The sequence below is a fragment of the Giraffa tippelskirchi genome, chromosome 3 (assembly GCF_054371585.1).
Source record: "Giraffa tippelskirchi isolate mGirTip1 chromosome 3, T2T-mGirTip1v1.2.pri, whole genome shotgun sequence".
NCBI lineage: Eukaryota > Metazoa > Chordata > Mammalia > Artiodactyla > Giraffidae > Giraffa > Giraffa tippelskirchi.
Window position 1 is genome coordinate 21,922,526 of NC_137277.1, and position 27,317 is coordinate 21,949,842.

At 36.6% G+C, this 27,317-nt stretch overlaps 1 protein-coding gene across 5 annotated transcripts; it reads left to right on the plus strand.

Annotated features, from left to right (window-relative positions):
• The first annotated feature begins 927 nt into the window (after positions 1–927).
• On the plus strand, positions 928–25,975 carry TOP2A (DNA topoisomerase II alpha). Of its 5 annotated transcripts, none has more exons than XM_081582118.1 (35): positions 928–1,270; positions 1,920–2,075; positions 2,280–2,370; positions 2,638–2,701; positions 3,775–3,920; positions 4,101–4,198; positions 4,672–4,884; positions 5,213–5,386; positions 5,585–5,686; positions 5,794–5,931; positions 6,965–7,103; positions 8,119–8,276; positions 8,570–8,695; positions 8,956–9,066; positions 9,211–9,316; positions 9,408–9,517; positions 9,999–10,091; positions 10,493–10,607; positions 10,698–10,819; positions 12,305–12,453; positions 14,457–14,688; positions 14,879–15,013; positions 15,134–15,334; positions 15,531–15,726; positions 17,038–17,129; positions 17,237–17,401; positions 17,524–17,607; positions 18,623–18,805; positions 19,121–19,211; positions 22,755–22,907; positions 23,140–23,260; positions 23,381–23,424; positions 23,825–23,965; positions 24,410–24,609; positions 24,944–25,975. In XM_081582118.1, exons 1-35 carry the CDS (start codon positions 1,028–1,030, stop codon positions 25,070–25,072), a joined length of 4,821 nt encoding a protein of 1,606 aa, XP_081438244.1. In that variant the 5' UTR covers positions 928–1,027; the 3' UTR covers positions 25,073–25,975. The 5 variants fall into 5 exon arrangements, with proteins under 5 accessions (XP_081438244.1, XP_081438245.1, XP_081438246.1 ...); XM_081582119.1 differs by having other exon boundaries at positions 928–1,048; XM_081582120.1 differs by having other exon boundaries at positions 928–1,048; positions 23,831–23,965.
• The last annotated feature ends 1,342 nt before the right edge of the window (positions 25,976–27,317 follow it).

The following is a 27,317-nucleotide window of genomic DNA, read 5'->3' on the forward strand; positions in this document are numbered from 1 at the left end:
GTAAACACTTCGGTCTTTGGCATTTCCTAGTCAAATATGGACTACAGGGTTCAGGGAACAACACAGAGAAGAGCAAAAGTAACAACTACGAGGGCATTCTGCTAGTCGTCTGAGGAAAGTTACTGTCTTAGAATGGCACCTAAACCATCCTCAACTCCTGAGGCGGTGACTATAAATTATCCCCTTTGATTGACAAGTCGCTGCCTCAAGCCGCTCTTTCGCTCTTTCGGGGGCCTTGAGCGCTGGTCTCTCTCTTTTATGTGGCCTCTCTATGCCCTGCCATTATACGAAAACCCAAGCCACGTTCACGTACGGCCAAGTATGGCTTTTGTTTCTTCAAAGATAAATTCGAGGGGTGGGAGGGCGGGCCTTGAGGCAGACGACCGGTTTGCTGAACTGAACCAAATGCCCCGGCTGCTTGTCCAGAAAGCTGGCGCTCAGTTTTCCCAGGAAACGGAGCTAGGACTCCCGTTTCTCTCAATTAAAAAAAAAAAAAAATCAGGATGGAGGACGGTCTTTAGATTTTAGGGATCTGAAAGAAGATAGCAGCTCCGGGGCATACATATCCTCTCCTTTCTCTTTTTACCCCAACTTGGACCTCAGAAAATGCCTTCCCACTTCCACAGCGCGTCTTTCCAGAGTTACACAGGGAGAACAAACTAGCCCTCCTCATTGGCTAGATTCTCTGTCCGTCCCTCAGCTACAACTCCAAGTGGTGCCTTTTAAAACCCTCTAGTCCTGCCTCCCTCGTCTAATTGGTTTATTCGAACGGGCCCCGGCCAGCTCAGCTGTTTATTGGTGAATATAAAAGACCAGTTCTGATTGGTTCCTCGGGACAGAACTGATGAGAGCACGTCAACGATTGGCCTATCTAGTTTGGGCGGGCTACCGGAAGGTTCAAACCGGAGTGGAAGCCCTCTCCTAACCGACGTGCGTCTGTGGAGAAGAGGCTTGCTCCGTGATTGTCTCGAGGGTCCCACCAGTCTAGTCACTTGCAGGGTACTCGAGCCTCTTCACGACCGTCACCATGGAGGTGTCACCACTACAGGTACAGCTCGCGGGAGGGGCGCGTCGAGGAGCCTCAGCGCGGCCCGGCATCTCTCTGGCTGCGCGTGAGAGAGAGGCGTCTGGGTCGTGGTCCGGCCGCGGAGGGCTGGGCGCCGTTTTTCCGCATCTACCCGGGTCCCCTGGGCTCGGCGTGATCGCGAAGAGACTGAAACCTTTTTCTGGTGCTAATAGTGAAGTATCGTCGGCTGTACTGGCTTCTAGGGTGCGGCGTTGTGTTTCCCTGTTGTAGAGATTCATTTGGTCCCGGTGTAGGTCGATGGGATCATGGTCCGCATGTAGCTTTACGCGGCACTGAGAGATGCTTTCCTCTCCTACCTGGGGCTGAAAATGGGATTGGACGACCCTGACCTTGGACAGTGCAGAGCAAGGAACAGGGTTCCCACTATGGAGCCGGCAGGTCCGAGATGCTCAAAATACGTCCCTCCTGTGTTTAAAATGTTAACGTGTCTAAAGGATGGAATCCCTATCCTCCCAAACTGCTACTGTAGAATCTATTATGTGCCTGAGACCTGGTAGGCACTCGGTAAATCTGTGTGGAGTACCTGAAAGAAGGGGGTGTGTGCTGTTGATGGCATCTAACACATGAAAGTATTTCCATGTCAGATACACATGGCAAAATAATATGTCTGTTTAAACTGACACTTGGGGGGAACCTGCTGCAGTTAACTTATATTGCTGTGTTTGTACAAAATTATGTCAGCTCCACTGATGCCTACCAAAAGGCTGTGATTTGTTTTGGTGTGTGTAAGCAGATCACTGTGATAGGTATTTTGTTTCTGGTTTCTGATAAACCTATGATTCAAAATTCCTTTTCTTCAATTTTTGTCTTCAATTTTTTAAAAAATTGCTAGCCTGTAAATGAAAATATGCAAGCCAGCAAAACAAAGAAAAATGAAGATGCTAAGAAAAGATTATCTATTGAAAGAATCTATCAAAAGAAAACACAACTGGAACATATCCTGCTCCGCCCAGACACCTACATTGGCTCTGTGGAATCAGTGACCCAGGTAAAATCAGGCTAATTAAATGTAGTCACTAAGTAGTTAGGATGAATACTTTTCCAGGTTAATTTTCTATATTTCATGTAGTTTGTCTTCTGGAACTGGCCTAAGCTATCATCTACATTGTCATACTAATTCAGAAGACTTTACAGTAACCATGATAATAAAGTAGGTATACAGAGTAACCGTGTTTCTTTGTCTTATTTCCAGCAAATGTGGGTTTACGATGAAGATATTGGCATTAACTATAGGGAAGTCACTTATGTTCCTGGTTTGTACAAAATCTTTGATGAGATTCTAGGTAAGTATATTCTTTAATGCAAAGATCTACTGGTCAGATGTGAGAAGTATTATTCCTAGCAAAAAACAGTTGGCAAAGGTTAGGCAGTCTGCTAGAATCTAGGAAGTTGAGTTCTTAGAAACAGTCCTATGAATAAAAATTGCTAAATGAACACCTCATTAATGTTACCCCTGCACTGCTTGAGATTTTTTTTTCTTTTTATATCTTAGAGGTAAAGAGTGTTTTCTAAAATACTGTAAGTTTTTACAAATGTGTATTTTCTTTCAGTCAATGCTGCAGACAACAAACAAAGGGACCCAAAAATGTCTTGTATTAGAATCACAATTGACCCGTAAGTCTCCTGCTTAGTCTTTTGTTTTTTGTAGCACCCTGTTGCTGTTAATTGCATTTACTTGATTTATAGTAAAGCTGAGCTTTTTTTTAACGGAATTTTGCAAAAGTGCAGAAAGGGTACAGTGCTAAAATGATACCTACCATCTAGATCCAACAGTTATCAACACTTTGCCATATTGGTACCATCTATATTTTTGATCATTTCAAAATAAATTATAGACATTATAACATTTTATCTCTAAATATTGCAATAAACATCCCCAATAAATTCTCTGAGTATTCCAGAGTCTATAGCTGTAACTTTTTCTCATGATGCTATTCAAACAGTAAACCAGCAGGTGGTGATAAAGAATAATTTGACCTAATATTTCTGCTTATAAATGTCCTTTTGTGGATAGTCGGGGTGTTGCTTCCCTTTGTTATTATCCTAATCAGTTATAAAATAAACTATACTTTAGATTCTTTTTGGGAAATGTTTTAATGATGTGCTTGAGTGCTCCTAAGGACTTGATACCATAGTCTTAAAAAATATTAAGCTAGTTTTAAGCTACATGTAATAAGAACCATAGTTTGCGTCATTAGAACTAAAAAAGTCCAAATAAATTTTGAACGTTTTATTGGTGAGCAGGGACGTTTACAGTTGATGACGCCCTTTCATATTTGTTTTGCCAGTGTGCTTTGTCAGGGGGGAAAGCTAAGGGAGCTGGGACAGTGCAGATGATCCTCTTAAAAGCGGTATAATAATATTGTTTCTAAATTTTGTCCTTTTCTTTCCATTGGGCAGAAATCATTTCCCTTTGTTTATCCTAACATTTTAAAGCTTCATATTTTTTCAGTATTATCAGTGTCTGCCCAGGTGTTGGAAAAGGATTGATTTTTCTTTTCCTCTTGGCTCCTATTTCATGAGTGTTAGGAACTAAGTATGCTGAATTTCAGAAGGTAGATATGAAAAAGAGTCCTATAGAAATTGAGCCTTGTGTGTTTTAGAGACAATGGTATTTAAATATGAAAAGAATGAAGCACTAGCTTAGCATCTGTTTTACAAAAAAAAATTCAATCTTCTTTTCTTAGGGAAAACAATTTAATTAGTATATGGAATAATGGAAAAGGTATTCCTGTTGTCGAACACAAAGTTGAGAAGATGTATGTCCCAGCTCTCATCTTTGGACAACTCCTAACTTCTAGCAACTATGATGATGAAGAAAAGAAAGTAACAGGTAGAGTATTGAGGAAAATAAAAAACACTTATTTGTTGCTGAAAAAATACATCTTTTAAAAGATGTGGCCTAAAGGTTAAAAATATGGGAATAAATCTCTATAATTAAATATCATTGCCAGTGATTAAGCTATAAATGAGATAAGAACAATTAAATAGTATTTTATATTTATTTGTCCAGGTGGTCGAAATGGCTATGGAGCCAAACTGTGTAACATATTCAGTACCAAATTTACTGTGGAAACAGCAAGTAGAGAATATAAGAAAATGTTCAAACAGGTAAGTAAATGAGTATCTTGTGCCTTGATTATAAATTGTGCTGTAGCAATTTATAGTGGCATTAATGGTTTAACATAATTTATAATCTATTGAACCATGGGAAAGGGAAAGTGAAGTCGCTCAGCCAAGTCGGACTCTTTGTGACCCCAGGGACTGTAGCCTACCAGGCTTCTCCTTCCATGGGATTTTCCAGGCAAGAGTACTGGAGTGGGTTGCCATTTCCTTCTCCAGGGGATCTTCCCCACCCAGGGATCAAACCTGGGCCTCCCATATTGCAGGCAGACGCTTTACCCTCTGAGCCACTAGGGAAGCTCATGGAAAGTTACTCATAAACGTACATTAGGGGAGTTGTGGGGGTGAGGGTTGGTTGGGTTGGGTTTTTTTTTTTTTAGGACTTGTAAATTTGTGTTATTTAATTCTAGTTTGTGAGATAACTTGAATTTTTTTCTCTCCTCTATTCTTTATTTCCATAGACATGGATGGATAACATGGGGAAAGCTGGTGAGATGGAACTCAAACCCTTTAGTGGAGAAGATTATACATGTATTACCTTCCACCCTGATTTGTCTAAGTTTAAAATGCAAAGCCTAGACAAAGATATTGTTGCACTGATGTTTAGAAGAGCATATGATATTGCTGGATCCACTAAAGATGTCAAGGTCTATCTCAATGGAAATAGGCTTCCAGTAAGTATTTTACTGGATATGGGCAATGAAGTACTTTGTGATCATTGTTAAAAACAAAGTTGATTTTTTTTTTCCTCCCGTTTGTTTTTCTTACCACTTCTCAGGTATGTTCCTGTAAAGAAAGCATTATGCCACACTTTTAAAAATCAGTTAACTCATTTTAAATTCACTGAAGTCTTTCTCAAAGAATCTTCTAAATAAATCCTTTTGTGTCCTTTAATGACCATCCTCTTATGCATATCAGTGAATACCATTTCATTAGTTTTGAAAAATCTTTATAATCTACTTTTTCATTTACTTAAAAAAAATTAATACTATTATTTTTTAGGTGAAAGGATTCCGTAGCTATGTAGATCTGTATCTGAAGGATAAGGTAGATGAAACTGGCAATCCATTGAAAATTATCCATGAACAAGTAAACCACAGGTGGGAAGTATGTTTAACAATGAGTGAAAAAGGTTTTCAGCAAATTAGCTTTGTCAACAGCATTGCTACTTCCAAGGTAATTTTATTTTTGAATTATCAATCATGATTAATCTTTACATATTTCATATAAGTATTCTTGTTTTAAATATATAAAGTGAACTTGAATATTTGGCTACCTTGGCATCAAGGGAGCTAAATTAGCTTTTTTTAATGTTTTATTATTATTACAATTTTGAGGATAATGAATTTACGGTTTGGTATTTTTTCTCATTAGGGTGGCAGACATGTTGATTATGTAGCTGATCAGATTGTGACTAAACTTGTTGATGTTGTGAAGAAAAAGAACAAGGGTGGTGTTGCAGTAAAAGCACATCAGGTACGATACTTTAACACTGTTCTTTCTTGAAAGTCAAGGAAGAAGCAAAAGTCTATAAATAAAGCATGAGTAAATTTTTAGTAATTTACTGTCAATTTTTACTGCAGGTAAAAAATCACATGTGGATTTTTGTGAATGCCTTAATTGAAAACCCAACCTTCGACTCCCAGACAAAAGAGAACATGACTTTACAAGTCAAGAGCTTTGGATCAACATGCCAACTGAGTGAAAAATTCATCAAAGCTGTGAGTACTTAGAAGGATATAAAAAATAAAAGCATCTTCCTTTATTTTCCATTGCCCTTCTCAACTCTGCAGAAACCAAAATTCCTCCCACATGTCTTCTCTCTCTGAAAAGGAAATTAAAAAAACAACCCTTAACTCTTACCACGTCTTACCAAGCCCTTAATTATCAACTGTATGCCATCTCTATTTATTTGCCCATTACATGTCACCAGTTCAGATCACTTCTGAATTTATCTCATCTAACTACTTACCAAGCATTGAATGCCTTAAGTTGCTCTCAGTGGACACACCTAAAACTGAATCAGTTCTCTCCATACTCACTAATCTCCATTCATGGAACTTCCCCACCCCAAAAAACAAAACTATGTCCTGTTTTAGTCAAAGGCCCCAACCAACTACTAGGTTGCATAAACCTAAATTCCTTAATTCAGCCTACAAGACCCTGCCATTTCCAACCTTATCTCAGTACCACTTTAAGTACATTACCTAAGCCTCACTCCTACTGGCTTTAAATTACTCAAAAACAGAGTACTCTTTCCCTCCTTAGAGCTTTTTCACGTTTCAGACAGAGGGATTACCCTGCCTGAAACGCTTTTCACTTGGCTGACTACTTTAGGTCTTAACTGTCATTTCTTTAGGAAAACCTTTACTTTCTATTCATTTCCCTAAAAATTTGTTCCCATAAGACACTGGCCATATATTATTATACATGATATGCTGTCCACTTATCTCTTTCACACTGTAATTGCTCATTTTATTTCTGTCTTCCTTGTTGTATACCAAACTCCTTTAGGACAAGACTATGGCTGATTTGTTTTAACCACTAGATCTCCACATGGAGCTCAGTGCCTGGCACCACACAAGTATGTAGTCAGTAAATATTGAATGAAAACCCAAAGGAACCGACTCCCTCAGTAGTGATAACCTGAGACAGGAAGATGTGCCACATTCTGCCCATTTTTGTGGGAGTTCATTTGTATTCCATATTTCTGACAGAACTCTTCTTCCCTAACATGAATCTTCTCATTTTCAGGCAATTGGCTGTGGTATTGTAGAAAGTATACTAAATTGGGTGAAATTTAAGGCCCAAATCCAGTTAAACAAGAAGTGTTCCGCTGTAAAACATAACAGAATCAAAGGAATTCCCAAACTTGATGATGCCAATGATGCAGGTACACATTTAATGTTTCCAAAGTTTAAATCTTATACTTATTTGATTTGATTCATTGACAGCATACTGTGGATATTTTTCCCTTGACACTTAATATTCAAGAGAATATTTGTACTTTGTTAAAAATCAACCAGTTCCCTGTTACTGAACACTTGGGTCATTTCAGTTTTTACCTGTTAAAAATTGTTTTGAAATGATTATTTTGGTGTATAAAACAAGAATGTTTATACAGTAATCTATTACCTAATGTAGAAGAGGAAAAAGTCTTCTCAACCTTAAGTCCCTGGCTATCTCTGAAAAGTAAAATGACAGACATTAACAGGAAAAAAGCAAGTGTATTTATTTAATATAATTTCATGTGACCAGAAAATTTGTAAGGAAGTGAAAACCCAAAAAGATGGTTAAACCTAAGTGGTTTTATGCTAGCTTTGATGAAGAATGCAAAGTTCTGGAAAGATACGATAGGACAGTGATTATTAGCTGATTATAGTAAACCTGGGGAAACTTCGCATGGCCTTTTCTTTCAGATTCTTCTTGGTGACCTTTAATCTTAGATTAAAAAATCTGTTCCTTTCTTCCGAGTTTAAGGCTAGCACCTCCTGCATGAGGATCTTATGACCTGCTTCAGGGGAGAAGTTTAGGCGAGAGATCAGAGAGATCTTCATGCCTCTACTAAAGTTTTCTTTTCTCAAAACTCCCTGAGCTTAAGATAATCAGTGTGCCAAGGTGCCATATTTTGGAGGCATGTCCTAAACCTCATTACGCACAAAATATGTTAAATGTAATATGATCAAGCAAATGTTTAGCAACAGTATAATCATCATGAAAGGTTTAAGAAACTAAGAAGACTTTATTAACTTACAAACTTTAGTTAAACTATATGTCCAATTACTTAGCTCTATTTATTTGACTCTCAAGCCAACTTGTTATGAATTGTAAGTTATTTGTGTTTTATCACATGTCTGAGTTAGTATATTTGAGGTTGAACTAAATATGCTGATATTCATTTATTTTAGGAGGCCGAAACTCAACTGAGTGTACACTTATCCTGACAGAGGGAGACTCAGCTAAAACTTTAGCTGTTTCAGGCCTTGGTGTGGTTGGGAGAGACAAGTATGGGGTTTTCCCTCTTAGAGGAAAAATACTCAATGTTCGAGAAGCTTCTCATAAACAGGTAGAGTATATAAAAACTATCTTCAGAATCTAAGCTTCTATTTCATCCCCTTATTGGGAGGATATAAAATATATATAAGATATTTTAAAATACATCTTAGTTTGTTGTTATTTTAGAAAATTGGGTATAATGTAGCATATCTCAACAGATCTTTCTGACTTAGTAAAGTATAGGCTAATAACTCAAAAATACTGGAGTTCAAAAAAACCCAAGCAACATATACTGTTATAATTCTTTGTTCCTTTAAAGTTTGTAAACAAAATCTTACTTTTTTGGCTATATGTCCATTTCAGATAATGGAAAATGCTGAAATTAACAATATAATCAAGATTGTGGGTCTTCAGTACAAGAAAAACTATGAAGATGAAGATTCATTGAAGACTCTACGTTATGGAAAGATAATGATTATGACAGATCAGGTCAGAATTAAACATGTCTTATTGTTGCATTGCTTTCCTACCATGAAAGGAAGTTATTTATCTTTAGTCCACATCTAATAAGATATATTTCTATTTTATGTATATTATATAATACAGGTTTAAGTGAGTCTAAATTTGAATGGCTTTTTTTGTTTTTAACTCCCACAGAAAAACTTTTGAGAAATTGCCAGTATGTCAATCACAATTTTTTTTAGTTTCTAAGCAAATCTTTCGTGTTTTGGCTTTCCAAATATTTCTAGGACCAAGACGGTTCCCATATCAAAGGCTTGCTGATTAATTTTATCCATCATAACTGGCCCTCTCTTCTGCGACATCGTTTTCTGGAGGAATTTATCACTCCCATTGTAAAGGTATACTAATTTCTAAGATACCGTAATGGATATTTGAAGGCTCTACTCCTCAACCCTGGAGACACATATAACCTCAGTGATGTGTGATGGTATGCAGGGAACCCAGCAGTGTGGAAAGCCCTAGCAATGTGTTTTTTACCTCAGGTGTCTAAAAACAAGCAAGAAATGGCCTTCTATAGCCTTCCTGAATTTGAAGAATGGAAGAGTGCTACACCAAGTCATAAAAAATGGAAAGTCAAGTATTACAAAGGTTTGTACTGAAACTCACATAGAACTTCTCATTTTCTTATATACCATTGTACAGGATTATATGGAGTAACTTGGTGTTCTTGCTTTTGTAGGTTTGGGTACCAGCACATCAAAGGAAGCTAAAGAATACTTTGCAGATATGAAAAGACATCGTATCCAATTCAAATATTCTGGTCCCGAAGATGATGCTGCAATCAGCCTGGTGAGTTTGAGTGTATTTCACAAATACATTCTGATTTTAGAGGGGCTTCCCAGGTGGCGCAGTGGTAAAAAAAAAAAATTGCCTGCCGATGCAGGAGATGCAAGAGACATGAGTTCCATCCCTGGGTCGGGAAGATCCCCTAGAGAAAGAAATGGCAACCCACTCCAGTATAGTTGACTGGAAAATCCCATGGACAAAGGAGCTTGGTGGGCTACAGGCCATTGGGTTGCAGAGTCAGACACAACTGAGCACATACACACACTGGTTTTAGAAATCAAAGTTTTAACTAGTCAACTGAAACATTTAAATTTTCATATAATAAAATGTTTTATAAAATAGATGATTTTCAGTACACACATTCCAAAGAAAGGAATCAGATATTTTAGAAACTGAGTTTTTGTGGTTTTGTTAGTATTTTCTAGAAGAAATATTTTGGTATCTGTTAGTGCCGATAACATCTTTTTTATCTTCTCATATGCAGGCCTTTAGCAAAAAGCAGATAGATGATCGAAAGGAATGGTTAACTCATTTCATGGAAGATAGAAGGCAACGAAAGTTACTTGGCCTTCCTGAGGTAAGAAAATTTTAAATATATCCCACAAAATGTACTATTTACTGACCTTTCAGAATTGATAGTATAGCAAATTAAGGTTACTAAATAAATGTTTCAGTCAAAAAAAAAGTTAATAGATAACTACTTATAAATATCCTTATTCTTATTTAATGATTACTGCATAAATGTATTGGACCTGAAAGAAACTACAAAGTCAATAAACTTTTTTCCTAATTGTGCAGCAAATAAATTTGCTGTGTCTTTAAAACATAAAATACTTTATAATTCTTTGTTTTTGAAGGACTTTAAGAATTATCATGGAAATGATAATGCTTTATTTTATTTTTGCATTAAGCATTGTTAAGACCAGTGATGTTTTTTATCTTAAACTAGATCATGTAATACTCTCTTTGGTTCCTCAGGATTATTTGTATGGGCAAGCTACCACATATCTGACATATAATGACTTCATAAACAAGGAACTTATCCTGTTCTCAAATTCTGATAATGAAAGATCTATCCCATCTATGGTGGATGGTGAGTTCTATTTTTACCATAAGATGGAAATCAATGCCTAGAAATGATTAAATTAAAGATATTAATATTTGCACTTCTTTCATTTTGAAGGTTTGAAACCAGGTCAGAGAAAGGTTTTGTTTACATGTTTCAAACGGAATGACAAGCGAGAGGTGAAGGTTGCCCAGTTAGCTGGGTCAGTAGCTGAGATGTCCTCTTACCATCATGGTGAGGTAAACACATAATCTATAATGTTTCCAGAAAACATTATAGCAGAAATACCTGCAAAGTCATTCTCCAAACAGTTGGTGAAAGTATAAGCTGGTATATCCATAGTAGAGAACAATTTGGTGAAATATTTCAAACTATAAAATTGCTTATTTTGTAACCTAACAATCTGCTATAAAAATAATGTTCCTATAATGGGCTTCCCTGATGGCTCAGAGGGTAAGGAATATATCTACAATGCAAGAGACTCACATTCGATCCCTGGGTTGGGAAGATCCCCTGGAGAAGGGAATGTCTAACACAAGGCTACTACAATCAAAAGATATGTAAGGATCTACATTCAATGATATTAATATTTAGTGATGTTTGCTATAACTTTGTTATGCCAAAGTTTAGACATGGAAAGTGTCCATCAATTGGAAAATTATTATACATTATGACATCTGTACATGGAATCAGTGATATAACTGATAGGTGGGGCTTCCCTGGTGGCTCAGTGGTAAAGAATCTGCCTGCCAATGCCAGAGACACAGGTTCGATCCTTGGGTCAGGAATATCCCCTGGAGAAGGAAACGGCAACCCACTCTAGTATTCTTGCCTGGGAAATCCCATGGACAGAGGAGGAGCCTCGCAGGCTAGAGTCCATGGGGTCACAAAAGAGTCAGACATGACTTAGCAACAACAATGTATCTATAGGTACTAACACTGAAGAACATCCATGTTCTATTATCAAGTGAGGGAAAAGAAAAGAAGAGCAGGATAATAATATACTCCAAACTGTTATCTTTGGTTATCCCTGGGAATGGGAAAGGGCAGTTTTCCAGTTTTTCACATATGTCTGAATTGATTGCCTTTATACAAACATACATTTATTCGTTTTTTATTTTGTAATTGAAATTTGTTTTTTGCATTTATTATATAAAACAGTTTTAAAGAATAAGATTGCCTATAAGTTTCTAGATTTTTAAAGAGATGACTGTCTTGCTTGTTGCTTCAAATCAAAATATAGCAGGTATTTTGTAGATGTTCACCTAGTAAATATTTGTTTAATGCTTACCATGTGCAGAGTATACAAAGTTAAATTATATATATTCTCTACCTTTAACATATAATCACAGTTAAGCCAGAGGGCTACCACACATGTGTACATACACTCACACAATTATAGAATAGAGTGAAACATGCTAGAATAGAAAGGAGTAAAGTGTTTAACACAAAAGAGGAAATACTTCATTCTGCAGAGGGTGAATAGAGGAGCTATGCCTACAGGGTTAAGAATTGATAGAAATTACTGGAAGGCAAGCACCCTGAACTAGGAGCCAGAAGTCTTAGGTTTAGGTACTATGTCTGCCATGTATTTATACTGGAAAAGCCAATAAACATCTACACTTCGTAAAACCTTAACGATTATAGTGAAATATAGTCATAACAACAGACACGTTATTATTGAGAGGCTATGGATGAGACTAATGAATCTTTTTTTCCCCCAGATGTCACTAATGATGACCATTATCAATTTGGCTCAGAACTTTGTGGGCAGCAATAATCTGAACCTTTTGCAGCCCATTGGTCAGTTTGGTACCAGGTTGCATGGTGGCAAGGACTCTGCTAGTCCTCGATACATCTTCACAATGCTCAGGTGGGTATGCTTCCAATTTTCAGTAAATTGCCATTTCCAATTTTGAAGTATTGTGAGAGTTAGTTGACCAAAAACAGAAAAATTCAGTTAATCAGAAAATGGATTTTTGATGCAAATGTTTGCATTAATTGTTTTAAATTAGCTCATTAAAGTTTAATTAGTCTGCTCTTTGCAATGAGTAGAAAATCAAAATTCTATTTCAGTTTGATAGCTTAGCCTTTATATCCCTTAAAATGTTGTTTCCTTGCCAAACTATAAATGTTTTACTCTTGTTTCTTTTTTATTTTCTTCTGTTTTCTCCATCTAGAGCTGTGGTTATCAACCAGGGTAGATTTCACCCTTGACGGGACATATGGCAATGTCTGGAGACATTTTTGATTGTCATGACTAGGGGAGCCATGCTACTGGCATCTAGTGAGCAGAGGCCAGGGGTATTGCTAAACGCTCTGTAATGCACAGGACAGCACTCGCACAGCACAGAACTACCTGACCCAGTAGTGCCAAAATTCAGAAACTCTGATACAGAGTTTGAGCCAGAGTCAAGATTAGAACTTAATGCTTCTTAAATAACTACAAGTGGAAATTTTATTTCCTTTACAAGTCTGTGGAAAGTACATTATGATTGGTCAATTTTCAACTGTCATCTTATTCAATCTTTCAACAGCATAGAGCATAATTAATAATTCCATCCCTGAAACTCTTTTTTTCTCTATTTGTCCTCCAGGACACCAGGCTGTTGGTTCTCCTCCTCATTAGTCTTCTTCACTAGGTCCTTCTCATCTTCCAACCTCCAAATTATGGCCTGCCCTGGGGCTTCTTCATCCGATCTCTTTCCACTAACTACACTGCCTTCCCATCCAGGGGTGATACCTCATCCATCCAGTCTCAGCTCCAGCCCTGGCCTCTAAATTTCATGTCCCTCTTGGCTTTTACTACTTGGATGTCTAATAAATATCTCAAACATAAGTTCAAAACCACACCCTTAGTCTCTGTCTCAGTAAATGAAATACCATTCTCCTAATTCTCAGGCTAAAAATTTGGAGTTACTTTGACTTGTTTTCTCTACACTTGCATCCAGTTCATCAGCAATTCCTGGGGACTCTGAACTGGAAAAATACTTAGTCACCCCATTCATTATATAGACTATTATAGTCTACCACCCTTCTTTCTGTTGGCAGTCGATTAATTTTTTTAAATAGGTTACTCAAGTTCAAAACTTTCCAACTTTTTTTTTTAATATTTATTACTTGGCTGTATCAGGTCTTAGTTGTCACATGCAGGATCTTTGTCGCAGCACATGAGCTTCTCTTTAGTGCATGGACTCGAGAGCATACGGGCTCATTAGCTGCCTCAACGGCATATGGGATCTTAGTTCCCCAATCAGGAATCAAACCCATGTTCCCTGCATTGGAAGGTGGATTCTTAACCACTGAAACAACTTCATTCAGAGAAAAACTAGAGCTTTATTTTAGCAAGCCAGACCCTACATGATCTGTGCTCCCCCTCCCCATGTCTTGATTCCATCTCATACTATCTCTTCTTCAAACACACCTGGCCTCTTTGCCTGTAATCAAACAGGCCAAGCACACTCCCTCAGCGCCTCTGACTTACTGGTACCTCTGTTTGCTGTACTCTTTCTGTCAGTTTCTTCTATGTTCAAATATTATCCTATCAGAAAGTGCTTACCATTCCTTAGCACCCCCTCAACCAATTTTAGCTACTTTATCTATTTAACATTTACCATACCACCTGACAAAATGTACATTCATTGGCTGTACTACTAGAGTATCTACCTGTACTGAGCTCCTTAAAGACTGAGACTTAATATCTGCAGTGCTTGACATGTATGTAGAAAATACTCAATAAATAATATTGGTAAATGAATATTAACAGGTAAAGCCAACATAATTTTTATATATATATCTGAGATAACACATGTTCTTTCCATGAAAGTTGTGTCAAAGCCAATATTTTTCTAAAACAACATTCTTTGTTTTCTTTAGCCCTCTGGCTCGGTTGTTATTTCCAGCAAAAGATGACCACACATTAAAGTTTTTATATGATGACAACCAGCGTGTTGAGCCTGAATGGTACATTCCTATTATACCCATGGTGTTGATAAATGGCGCTGAAGGAATTGGTACTGGGTGGTCCTGCAAAATCCCCAACTTTGATGTCCGTGAAGTTGTGAATAACATCAGACGTTTGATGGATGGAGAAGAACCTTTGCCAATGGTAACTATTCTGTGGACTAGGAACCTTAGTTTTCCTCTGGTTTCAATTCAGCAAATGGTGTAGTTAAAGAGGACACAAGCATAAAAATTTATTTATTGCTTAATGTTAGTTAGATTTACTGTTTAATGCTGTTGGGATTTGCTTTAGTATCACATTTCGAAAACATTCTTTTTTTTAAATACCAATTTAGCTTCCAAGTTACAAGAACTTCAAGGGTACTGTTGAAGAGCTGGCTGCAAATCAATATGTGATTAGTGGTGAAGTGGCTATTCTTAATTCTACAACCATTGAAATCTCAGAGCTTCCCATCAGAACGTGGACCCAGGTAAGTAAGGATTTCTTTTTTGATTTCTGTGATGGGGAAACATTTTTTGTACTAACGTATGTTGAATATACAGGAGCCTAAGTTTTAGAAACTTACAAAAGGATTCTTTCTTTCTTTTAGACGTATAAAGAACAGGTTCTTGAGCCCATGTTGAATGGCACTGAGAAGACACCCCCTCTCATAACAGATTATAGGGAATACCACACAGACACCACTGTGAAGTTTGTTGTGAAGATGACTGAAGAAAAACTGGCAGAGGCAGAGAGAGTTGGACTACACAAAGTCTTCAAACTCCAAACTAGTCTCACATGCAACTCTATGGTATGTCCTGTTTTATGATAAACATATGTTTCCATGTATCAGTATCAATTGATATTAATATTTGTATTAATATCAATTTTTAAAGGGTATCTTAGGCTACTTTTACATTTTCAAAGAATGAGGTCATTCCTCTAAAACCATTAAAGTTTAGCCAATTTATCTACTGTTGACTCTAATCTTGTTTTTTCTTTTCTAGGTCCTCTTTGACCATGTAGGCTGTTTAAAGAAATACGACACAGTTTTGGATATTCTAAGAGACTTCTTTGAACTCAGGCTTAAATATTATGGATTAAGGAAAGAATGGCTTCTAGGAATGCTTGGTGCTGAATCTGCTAAACTGAATAATCAGGCTCGCTTTATCTTAGAGAAAATAGATGGCAAAATAATCATTGGTATGTTTCTGGACCAATAACTGCCTATACTAAAATTACAATCTTGCCTCACTTCTTTAAACATTTTTGGTGAGAGGAATGATAGGGAGGGAGGGCAAAATTCATTTATTTCTGCTGGTTCCATGTGTGTCTTTCATATATCTAAATAAGCATTTATGGTTTAAAAGAGATAGCTTTTCCTAGACTGAGCATCTTGAGAAATCAGGAATTAGTTAACATTTAGACAGGAAGAGAATGGAGAGCTAGAAGAGGTCCCTGTGTAAACTGATTGATAAACAGCAGAGATAAGTCTGATAGAAAAACCAAAAAGGAAGGAGGATTTTAAATTGATTTTAAGTAAATTGTATACTCAAGACTGAAAGTCACGTCTAAGGGAATCTTAAGACATTCTAGAAGCAACAAAATCAAAGAAAGTTTAAGTATCACCAGGAAGAAAACAGTTTTGACTAAAGTTAGAAGCCTCAGCTCTGGCCGGGGTTAACTAGAAACGCCAGGTAACTATGGGTTGTAGCAAGTCCCAAAACATGACAACACGAGTTACATAGTGATCACAGGGTAATTTTCTAATGGTACACAAAAATGTTTAGCTTAGTAGTTACATATTCATGGGTCTTTTAAAATACTATAACAGTGGCATCTCACTCCTCTAATTTCACAGATACTACTACTTAAGACAAAGCTAAAATAAATAATATGGGGTATGACTCAAAAATAAAAAGTAAAGATTATATTTAGTTGACTAGAATTTAGGAAATACTAGAGACTCTCCAGTCTTCTTAAAGAGTTAACATAGAAGGCCTAAAGGTGTGACTTATGTCAAGTTATTTGGCACTTAGAACCTCATTATATCACAGCTAGTAACATTCAGTATCCTTCAAAGTCTAATAAATTGACTGTAGTAGACATTGAAAGAGGGGTACTATAGAAAAAAGGGAACGAATGCATTATAAGGGACCATAATCAAGAGAAATCAATGTTTGGATGGTGGCATTAAGAACTTGCCCGCTCAAGTGTTGAAATTAAAAGAACAGAGAGTATACTTGAGGTCAATATTTATCAGAAATAAAGGTTCTTATTGTCTTTCCTGTTATGATTAGATCACAACCTCATGTAATTTGACTGCCCCCTTGTGGTAATTTATATTTATCAGTGGTTTAGAGAGAAGACTTGGTGTCCACCAGGATGTACAAATTTATGCAAGAAGACCTTATAATTTCCAGTTTTAATCTTTTAACTTAATATGGTAAAAACTTTATCCTTTCCTAAAATATTGCTCAAAACTACTGTCTGTTTTTACATTTGTTTAAATAGAAAATAAGCCTAAGAAAGAGTTAATTAAAGTTCTGATTCAGCGAGGATATGATTCGGATCCTGTGAAGGCTTGGAAAGAAGCCCAGCAAAAGGTAATTTCTTGGTTAGCATTTTCTATGTTATTAGAGATTGTATTTGTACAGTCTAATGTCTGTATTTCACATTTCCTATTAAAGATACATTTTAATTTCTTGTTTAGGTTCCAGATGAAGAAGAAAATGAAGAGAGTGACAATGAAAAGGAAACTGAAAAGACTGACTCTGTAACAGATTCTGGACCTACTTTCAACTACCTTCTCGATATGCCTCTTTGGTATCTAACCAAGGAAAAGAAAGATGAACTGTGCAAACTAAGAAATGAAAAAGTGAGTTGTTGATGAATAGTACATGTTCCTTGTTTGTATTCTAATAGTGAAAGAAAACTGTGGGCTTTGGGAAAATGCTGTTTATGCACATAAATTAACTCTTAATTTTCTGTCTTATGAAGGAGCAAGAGCTAGAAACATTAAAGAGCAAGAGTCCATCAGATCTGTGGAAAGAAGACTTGGCTGCTTTTGTTGAAGAGCTAGAGGTGTGTGGTTTATAATGCCCATGTTAGAATTTGTATTAATGAAATAAGGTATTCTAGCAATATACCTCTTTGTCAGGAAATTTCACAGTTGACAATAGAAAGAATATAGGAGGCATGAAGAAACATTTCAAGATAACACATAAAGTGACAGATTGTTAGAAACAAGTTAGAATAAAGTAAATGGTGCCGGGAAACAACACTACCTAGAAGTTTTCACACAAAGAGGGGAAAGGACAAAAGTTGATTTTTGACCTATTGGGAGTGAGAATTTAAACGTAGAAGAACACCAACCCAGTCCCGCACGTAAACCAGAAAGGACAAAGACGGTTTCCTTCAGGGCTGGCTAATCAGTAGTTTAAGATCCTTTGTTACCAAATCAGTAGTATTGTTTTCCAACATTATCTTTCACATAAGAAAAAGTATCTTAATTTCATAAATTAAGCTAAAATCTTTAATGTGAAGATTTATATTATTGCTCTTCAGTTTGGATGTCTAGCTTATAATCAGTGATTGGATACATTACTGGAATCACATCCTTTCTGCTTATTTGAGTTTATAAACGTATACATTTATGTGTATATATGTGTATTTTATCCTTAATTCTGATTCCTCATTTTATCCTCAAAGGTTAAGCTGTAGAATCAAACGTAGAACTTAATCTTTTATCTCCACTTCTCAAAGTGTGCCTTAAAGTTTGAACAGCTTATCACAAATTTACCTTAAGATGTAACAAACTGAAATCCGTTTAATCATTGCCTTTTATTCTGTCCTTAGGGATAAAGTGACATCAATGCTGTAATGTCCTTATAGACTTGCTTTCTTTTTTTTTTTTGGTGTGATCGCATTTATATATATATATTTTTTTAGTTGAAGGATAATTGCTTTACAGAATTTTGTTGTTTTCTGTCAAACCTCAACATGAATTAGCCATAGGTATACATATATCCCCTCTATTTTGAACTTCCCTCCCATCTTCTTCCTCATAGACTTGCTTTCTTATATCAACCTTTTCTAGGTTGTTGAAGCAAAGGAGAAACAAGATGAACAAATAGGACTTCCTGGGAAAGGTGGGAAAGCAAAGGGGAAAAAAACACAAATGGCAGAAATTTTGCCTTCTCCAAGTGGAAAAAGAGTCATCCCCCGAGTGACCGTAGAGATGAAAGCAGAGGCAGAAAAGAAAATTAAAAAGAAAATTAAGGTAATACTCTTGAAAGCTTATACATAAAACACTTTAAGCATTTTTCCACTTAGAACTGAATTAATCATAAAACTTCTAACCCTATAGTTTGGAATTTATCAACTCATCATAACTTCCCTTTCTTATGAGCCTGATTTATTTTCAGTGTTTAAGTATCTTGAAGAAGTCATACCCATACCGATATTCAGAGCTCTTAGCCAAAATAGAACAAAAAAAGTCGCTCTTTGACCAAATATATATTTGTATATTTGACCCTATATTATTCTGAATAATAAGTTGGCAGAATTTGACCATTTTTGTCATGCTATCTTTTAGAGTGAAAATACTGAAGGAAGCCCTCAAGAGGATGGAATGGAAATAGAAAGCCTAAAACAGAGATTGGAAAAGAAACAGAAAAGAGAGCCAGGTATTGAAACATCTTAAGAAAAATGATGTAGAGTTGAGAGTAAATTATGTTTGTTACCTAGTACATTCCACATAGATGTTCAGAAGTTCTTGAGGTACATGAAGGACTATATCTGAACTTCCCTATCTTTTTCCTTGGTATTTGATTTATTTTAGAAGAGATCATTTTGTAATGAAATACTTTGTTGGGATCTAAAGAAAATGCTCAGTTTGTTAAGTTTCACTTTCTAGCTAGTTATGAGGTTTTAATATGTATAATATATTCATATATAAAGTTTCTTGAAGACAATCACCACATCTTAGTCATGTTGTTTTATCCCTAGTGTTCAGCACTGTACCTGGGATATACTTAACACTCACTCTCAACTCTAACCATTTGTTTATGGCTTTTCTAAATATCTACTAATTTTTAACATCTTCATTGAGATGTTTTAACATACTCGTATGCCAGATTCACTCATTTAAAGTGTACCATTCAGTGATTTTAGTATACTCAGTTTTAGAACGGTTTCTTGCCCTGCAAAGAACACTGTGCCCATTAATGGTCACTCCCCATTTTCTCCCAACTCCCCCTTCCCCCAGGCAACCACCAGTCTACTTTCTGTGTCTAGATTTGTCTATTCTGGACATTTTATATGAACGGAATCATGTAATATTTTCCTTTGTGGCTGACTTCTTCACTTAACATAATGTTTTCAAGGGTCAACCATGTAGTAACATGTATCAATACTTCATTCTGTTTTGTTGCCAAATAGTTTTTCATTGTATGAATATACCACATTATATTTATTTGGTCATTAGCTAATAGATATTTGGATTGTTTCCACTTTGGGGCTTTTGTATTTCTTTGGAGAAGTGTCTGTTCAGATCCTTTGCCCATTTTTTACATTGGGTTATTTGTCTTTTTATTGTTGAGTTAGTTGCAAGAGTTCTTTATATTCTAGATACCAGACCTTTATAAGATATATGATTCTCAAATATTTTCTGCCAGTCTGTGAAATACCTTTTCATTTTCTTGATGGTGTCCTTTGAAGCACAGTTTTTAATTTTGATGAAGTCTAATTTATCTTTTTCTTCTGTTGCTCATATTTTTGGTGTCATATCTAATCTTTTGCCAAATCCAGGGTCATAAAGATTTACACCTAGGGAATTCCCTGGCAGTCCAGTGATCAGGACTCCATGCTTTCACTGTTGAGGGCCCAGGTTTGATCCCTAGTTGGGGAACTAAGATCCTGCAAGCCCCGTGGTGTAGCCAAAAAAAGAAGAAAAGATTTACTCCTTATTTTCCTCCAAGAGTTTTTAGTTTTACATTTAGGTAATTTTGAAGTAAGTTGTATATGGTATAAGGAAGGGGTCCAACTCCATTCTTTTGCATGTGGATATCCAGGTGACCCAGCACCATATATTGAAAAAACTTTCCCCATTGAATTATTTTCACTTTTGCCAAAAATCTAAAGTTTATTTATGGATTCTCAGCTCTATTACATTGATTGATGTATATATCTATCCTTGAGTACCTACTTTTGATAGGTAATTTGTGCTCAGTTCTGTGGGGAGTACAAAGATGAATAAAACAAATAGAAGCATCTTTTTTTGTTGTTCAGTTGACCAGTCATGTCCAAGTCTTTGAGACTCCCTGGACTACAGCACTCCAGGCTTCCCTGTCCTTCACTGTCTCCCAGAGAAACTCATGTCCAGATGCCATCCAACCATGTCTATTGTCCCCTAAACATCTTAGTGTTGAAAAAGAAGTAGTAAGAAGATGGGAGGGAGGCTCAAGAGGGAAGGGATATATATATAGTTATGGCTGATTCACATTGTTGTATGGCAGAAATCAACACAACATTGTACAGCAATTATCCTCAGAAAAAGTAATAAAAGTATGTTGTGTGTACTATGCTGTTTAAACTACCTAGCAATCAATACTTTCGCCACTTGATGCTGAGGGCCAACTCATTAGAACAGACCGTGATGCTGGGAAAGATTGAAGGCAAAAGGAGAAGGGTGTGGCAGAGGATGAGATGATTAGATAACATCACCAACTCAATGAACATGAATTTGAGCAAACTCCAGGAGATAGTGAAGGACGAGGAAGCCTGGCTTCAGTTCACGAGGTCACAAAGAGTGGGTCACAAATTAGCAACTGAACAACACAAAGCAATCAATTAGTATATAAAACCAATGAATCAAATAAGTATTTTGAGCATTTACATTTCCCATCACCATCTCAAATATTGTGAGGACACAAGAAATGGGGAAGCATGGCGTTTCCCCTCAAGAGGTTTATCAGGAAAGAGAAGTAAAGTAGTACATACTAGCCACTGTAGTGATTTAGAGAAAAGTGAGATCAGTGTGGGTACATGCAGACTGAAGAGGCTTTGTGAAAGAGATAACACTTGGGTTAGAGTCTTAAAGATTCAGTAAGATTTAGATATTCTAGACTAAGAGAAGAAAAATTATATAATATGCATGGGACAATGAGAAGGCCCCCTTCTCAGAGTGGGAGGGTTTATTTTGGAAAATAGTAGCAAATAGTTATATCAGATTATGGAGAGTTAGGAAACCAGGTTGCTGGGGAGGATGGATATGGTTGAATTCAACTAGGTATATGAAGAAAGAACTACGTAGACCAGTAAGGAGACTGTCCTTCTTATCTTTGGGCCTAGATGAGGGAAATAAATAGCAAAGGGTGGGTATGAGAGACAGATGGGGTTAAGAATTAACAAAACTTAGTGACTTTAAACCTCCTCAACTCAGCCATTAAGTTCCCCTTAAGGTTTGGGCCAAGCCATTCTTTCCTTTTGAATGGTCTCCCTTGCCTTGACTTTAGCAGTATAACCTGTTGATTTTGCAGCTATTCTTGGGCCTTTCCCATCTCCACTCTGTAGCCTACAAGAACTCTTTAAAAATGCAAATCTGGTCATATAAGTTCCCTGTTTAAAACAAAATTCTTAACAAGACCAGCCACTCTCCCCATGACTTCTTTTTTCCAGCCATAATGGATTTCTTTCGAAAGCTTCCTAAATGCACTGTATTTTCTCACAGAAGTTTGTACATGTTACATCCTGGACTAGAATGTTTTGTCATCCATTTCCCTTCAACTAGTTAACTCTTGTTTAACCTTCAGATCTCAGCTCAAACATCTCTTTCTTGGAAAAGCTTCATATTTATATACATATACATGCAGACTATTGATGTATGCCCTATGTAAACACATATACTGTGGGATTACTACTACCATGGGATTAGATGACCAAGCTATAAGCTCCTTAGCAAGGGGGACTATGTCTGTTTCTATTCACCATTGTATTCCCAGTACTAGCACAGAGTTCAATAAGTATTGGGTTGGCCAAAAAGTTCATTCAGTTAGTGAATGCTTTGTTCAATAAAGTCCTTGGTAAATATGAAAAATATGTCTTTTACTTTTACTTTAAGCCAAATGAACTTTTTGGCCAACCTAATATTTGAAGGATAGATGGATGATAGATGGAGAAAAGTGAGTCAAAGAATATGTAAAGATGGTTAATTCCTATCTCCTTTTCAGTTACCAAGACAAAGAAACAAACTACATTGCCATTTAAACCAATCAAGAAAGCAAAGAAAAGAAACCCCTGGTCTGACTCAGAATCAGATATGAGCAGTAACGAAAGTAATTTTGATGTCCCTCCACGAGAAAGAGAGTCTCAGAGAGCAGCAGGTAAGGAAAAGTGAAGAACATGCTGCATATTCTGAAAGATTCAAATGATCTGTGTATTTCGAGGCACATAATCCCAGAAATTGTTATCTTATAGCAGTAATTAAATTTTTGAGAAATTAAGACATCTTTTCAAAGATTAAACTGAAGCTTCAGGACATATTATATTAATCTGGGGATTAAATATTTCTCCTGTTATCCTCTTTGATTCTTTGCATATGTATATTTTTAACAGCAAAAACCAAATTCACAATGGATTTGGATTCAGATGAAGATTTTTCAGATTTTGATGAAGACACTCAAGATGATTTTGTCCCATCAAATGCTAGTCCACCTAAGATCCAAACTTCCCCAAAGTAAGTATCCTCTCTAATAGGTATTTTAGCATGATTGTTTTTAATAGTTGATGATATATTCTTTGTTGTTCGACACATTTAGAACTGGTCGTCAGGATGTTTTGTTTTATTTTATTCTAGACATACTAACAAAGAACTGAAGCCACTGAAAAGTGCCTCATCAGGTATGTATTTAACTAAAAATAGTGAGATGTCTGCTTTACTGGACACTCAGGTCCACCTGGCTTCTAACCCAGACTACATTATCCAAGTCCTGTCTTTGAAAATAAATGTGGGTTCTTGTTAGTATTACATTGATATTGGTCATTAGATTTAGTTTTGCACATGAATAAGTTCTCCATTTAATATATTAAAAGGAACCATGTGCTTGCCAGGTACTGTGTTAGAGATACAAAAAATAACTTTGCTGATGTAGAACCCAGAAATGAGAACAGAGTTATAAAAGTGTGTTTGAAATATTCCAGAAAAGTCACAGACATGGTGTTTGAATAGAAATTCAGAGCAGGGACAAAGCACAGATTTTTATGTATTGCTTATATGTACTATTTTCCTTTCTATTTGAAGTAACAGAGCTTGATGCTGATGATGCTGAGGATAATGTACCACCTCCTCCAAGCTCTCCTGCTGCTGATTTCCCAGCTGTAACTGAAACCCTAAACCCTGTTCCTAAAAAGAATGTGACAGCAAAGAAGACAGCAGCAAAAAGTGAGCCTCAGTCTTTGAATTGGGTTAATATTGGGATTAACTAACTGGCTTCTACAAGTCAACTTCAAATTTTTATTCTCCAAATTTACTATAGATATTAAAATAAAGACCTTGTCTAAATGCAAACAAATCCTTAGATCTTTATAATCAAAATTGCTAGTCAAAAGATTTAAAAAAAAAGAGTGTTTCTCAAAATGCCAGGTGTTATCCTAACTCATATCTGTGACAGGGATGGGACTTAGAAACAGTTACAAATGTTTAACATGAAGCATGTAACTACCAAAAAATCAGATACTTAAGAATACTTTGATTCTCTAATGCATTTTCATCTCGATTATGTTGTCTTTTCCTATGTTAAATATAAGCGGAAAACAAGTTGCTAAAGAAAGTTCACTGTGGAAACAATTCAGCTAAGAGTGACCATGATGAATGCCTGTGTTACAGGTCAGTCTTCCACCTCCACTACAGGCGCCAGAAAAAGGGCTGCACCAAAAAGAACCAAAAAGGATTCAGACTTGGATTCTGATGTCTCTAAAAAGCCTAATGCCCCCAAAACCAAGGCTCGACGCAAAAGGAAGCCATCCTCTTCTGATGATTCCGACTCTAATTTTGAGAAAATGATCTCTAAAGCAGTCACAAGCAAGGTATTTATTCTAGTCAGTCCTTTCACTGTAGGGTTTTTTTTTTTCCACTGAAAAAAAGTTATTTTGAAACATGTAATCAAGCTTTGCTGCTAATAATTTGGCACATTTTTAAGAAAATAAATTTAAATCCATCACCCTTGTACTCTATGTGGTTTAGTTGCAAAACAGCTAAATATGTCACTAATTAGTCAATGAGAGATTTGCCTTTGGTCTATTTCTTACAACTCGTTAGAAGGTGGAAAATTCCTTGAGTTGTTGTCTCTTGGTATACTTTTTGCATTGAAATTCTGCTGTCCTGTTGATACTGGAAATTACTTGCGCTCTTCTTTTTTAGAAACCCAAGGAGGACAGTGATGATTTCCATCTGGACTTGGACTCAGCTGTGGCTTCTCGGGCAAAATCGGGAAGAACAAAGAAACCTATAAAGTACCTTGAAGAATCAGATGAAGATGATTTCTTTTAAAATGTGAGGTGATTATTTTAAGTAATGATCTTACAGTTCGGTAAATGTCTCAATTTCCTCCCCTCTGAATTTAGTTTGGGGAAGGTAGTTTTAGTTCAGAACCATTCAAGTGAAGTATGTAGAGCCCAAGTGTCCTTTATCTCTCTATAATACTGTATAATACTGTGACCATCTCCTAGACACTGTTTTGTTTTCTTTTCTGCTTTGTATATGTATTGAGTCTGTTTTATTTTGTCTTTTAAAGTATGATTTTAGGTTCTTCTGGCCTCTCGAGATAGTTGTGTGGTAACTTCAGCATAATGTAGTTTGACAGTTCATTAAGCTAAAATTGGAGCCCTTTGATATAAAAGTTTCTACTCTGCCTACTTTCAGTAAATATGAGATAGAGCATGATTAGTTCTCTGTTTTATCTTAGTTTTATAAGTAATATTCCATCAGATAGAACTCTATGTAGTTCCAGTTCCAAATACTCCTCACTCAGCCTTTTATATGCTGAATTTTTAAGCAGTGAAAAATTGTTCGTATTCTTCATATCCTTTTAAGTATCAGCAGAAGCTGAAGAAAAACACTGTGGCTGTGTCTTTATAACAGTCAATAAAATGAAGAAAATAAGACGCTAAGTTGTGGTTATCTCAACACTTGACTTGTCCCCTCAGATTGCAAAGGAGTCAGGAACAACATTCTCAAAGAATATTGATGCCATACTCAGCAGTGGGCTTTTATATCCATTTTGGGAAATCTCCATAATTTTCAATTTATAAACTTTTTAAGACCTTCCTGCATTCATTACTTGTGTGTGACTTGAGTGATGTTATCAATGTTTTTGTAAATATCTACTATGTTTTTCTATCTAGCTTAACTCCAACTATTTTGTACTTTAATAAAATGTTGTAAACATTGCAACCCCTTGATTGTTGCCCTTTTTTCACCCTGCACTACACTCTTTTCCTTAGTCTAAAATATATCCTCTTCACTATTCACTATAAAATAGCTTTGAGAACTATTCTCATCATTTTCTGATGTCCCTCATAACTCCTGGCCACATAACTCCTGATAGTTCTAAGAGAAAGGCACCATGACTAACCGGGCCAAGCAGATTTTTCCCTGAGCTTTTAAATGTGGGTGCTAAATTCATCTCTTCGAACACTTAAAAGGCATTGACCCTCCATCAGTAAATAGCTTTAAATATAAATTTCGATTCCGTACTTTAATAATAGTTTGATAATCCAGTCAACTGCTTGATGATATCAGTAAATTATATTGAGGCAATTGGCTAATCATTTAGGGGGAGAAAAAATGTTAGAAAAGCCCAGCCCCTTCTCATCTTACAGGAAAGTTAAACTTAAATAGACCTTTTTCCCCCCCTCCCCCACCCACATTGTACACATTATGCAGGATCCTAGTTCTCTAACCAGGGATCAAACCCCTGCTCCCTGCATTGGGAACTGAGAATCAACCACTGGATCACCAGGGAAATTCCTCAAATAGACTATTAAGTATCAAAAAAAAACTATAAAGGGAATTCCCTGGTAGTCCAGTGGTTAAAAAATCTACCTGCCAGTGCAGGGGACCTGAGTTCAGTCCCTGGTCCAGGAAGATCCCATATGCCACGGAGCAACTAAGCCCCTGCACCACAACTATGAAGCCCACCCACTTAGAGCTTGTGCTCCACAAATAGAAGCTACTGCAATGAGTTCCTACTTGCCTCAAATAGAGAAAACCCAAGAGTAGCAATGAAGACCCAGTACAGCCATAATTCTTTTTTAAAGAAGTACTAGAAGGAAAGTCTTGAGTTACAGAGGGATAGCCATCCTAAACACATCCCCAAGGGTGGTGTTGACAAAGAATGGAAAATGAGCCCTTTTATCAGAACCTGGACAAAGGAGATCAGTCCTGGGTGTTCACTGAAAGGACTGATGTTGAAGCTGAAACTCCAATACTTTGGCCACCTGATGCAAAGAGCTGACTCATTTGAAAAGACCCTGATGCTGGGAAAGACTGAGGGCAGGAGAAGAAGGGGATGACAGGATGAGATGGCTGGATGGCATCACTGACTCAATGGACATGGGTTTGGGTGAACTCCAAGAGTTGGTGATGGACAGGGAGGCCTGGCATGCTGCGGTTCATGGGGTCACAAAGAGTCGGACACGACTGAGTGACTGAACTGAACTGGACAAAAAGGTCAAGCTCTTTGTCCCAGCAGTTCTCACCTTAAGAAATTTAGGAGAATGGGACATGTGCAAAA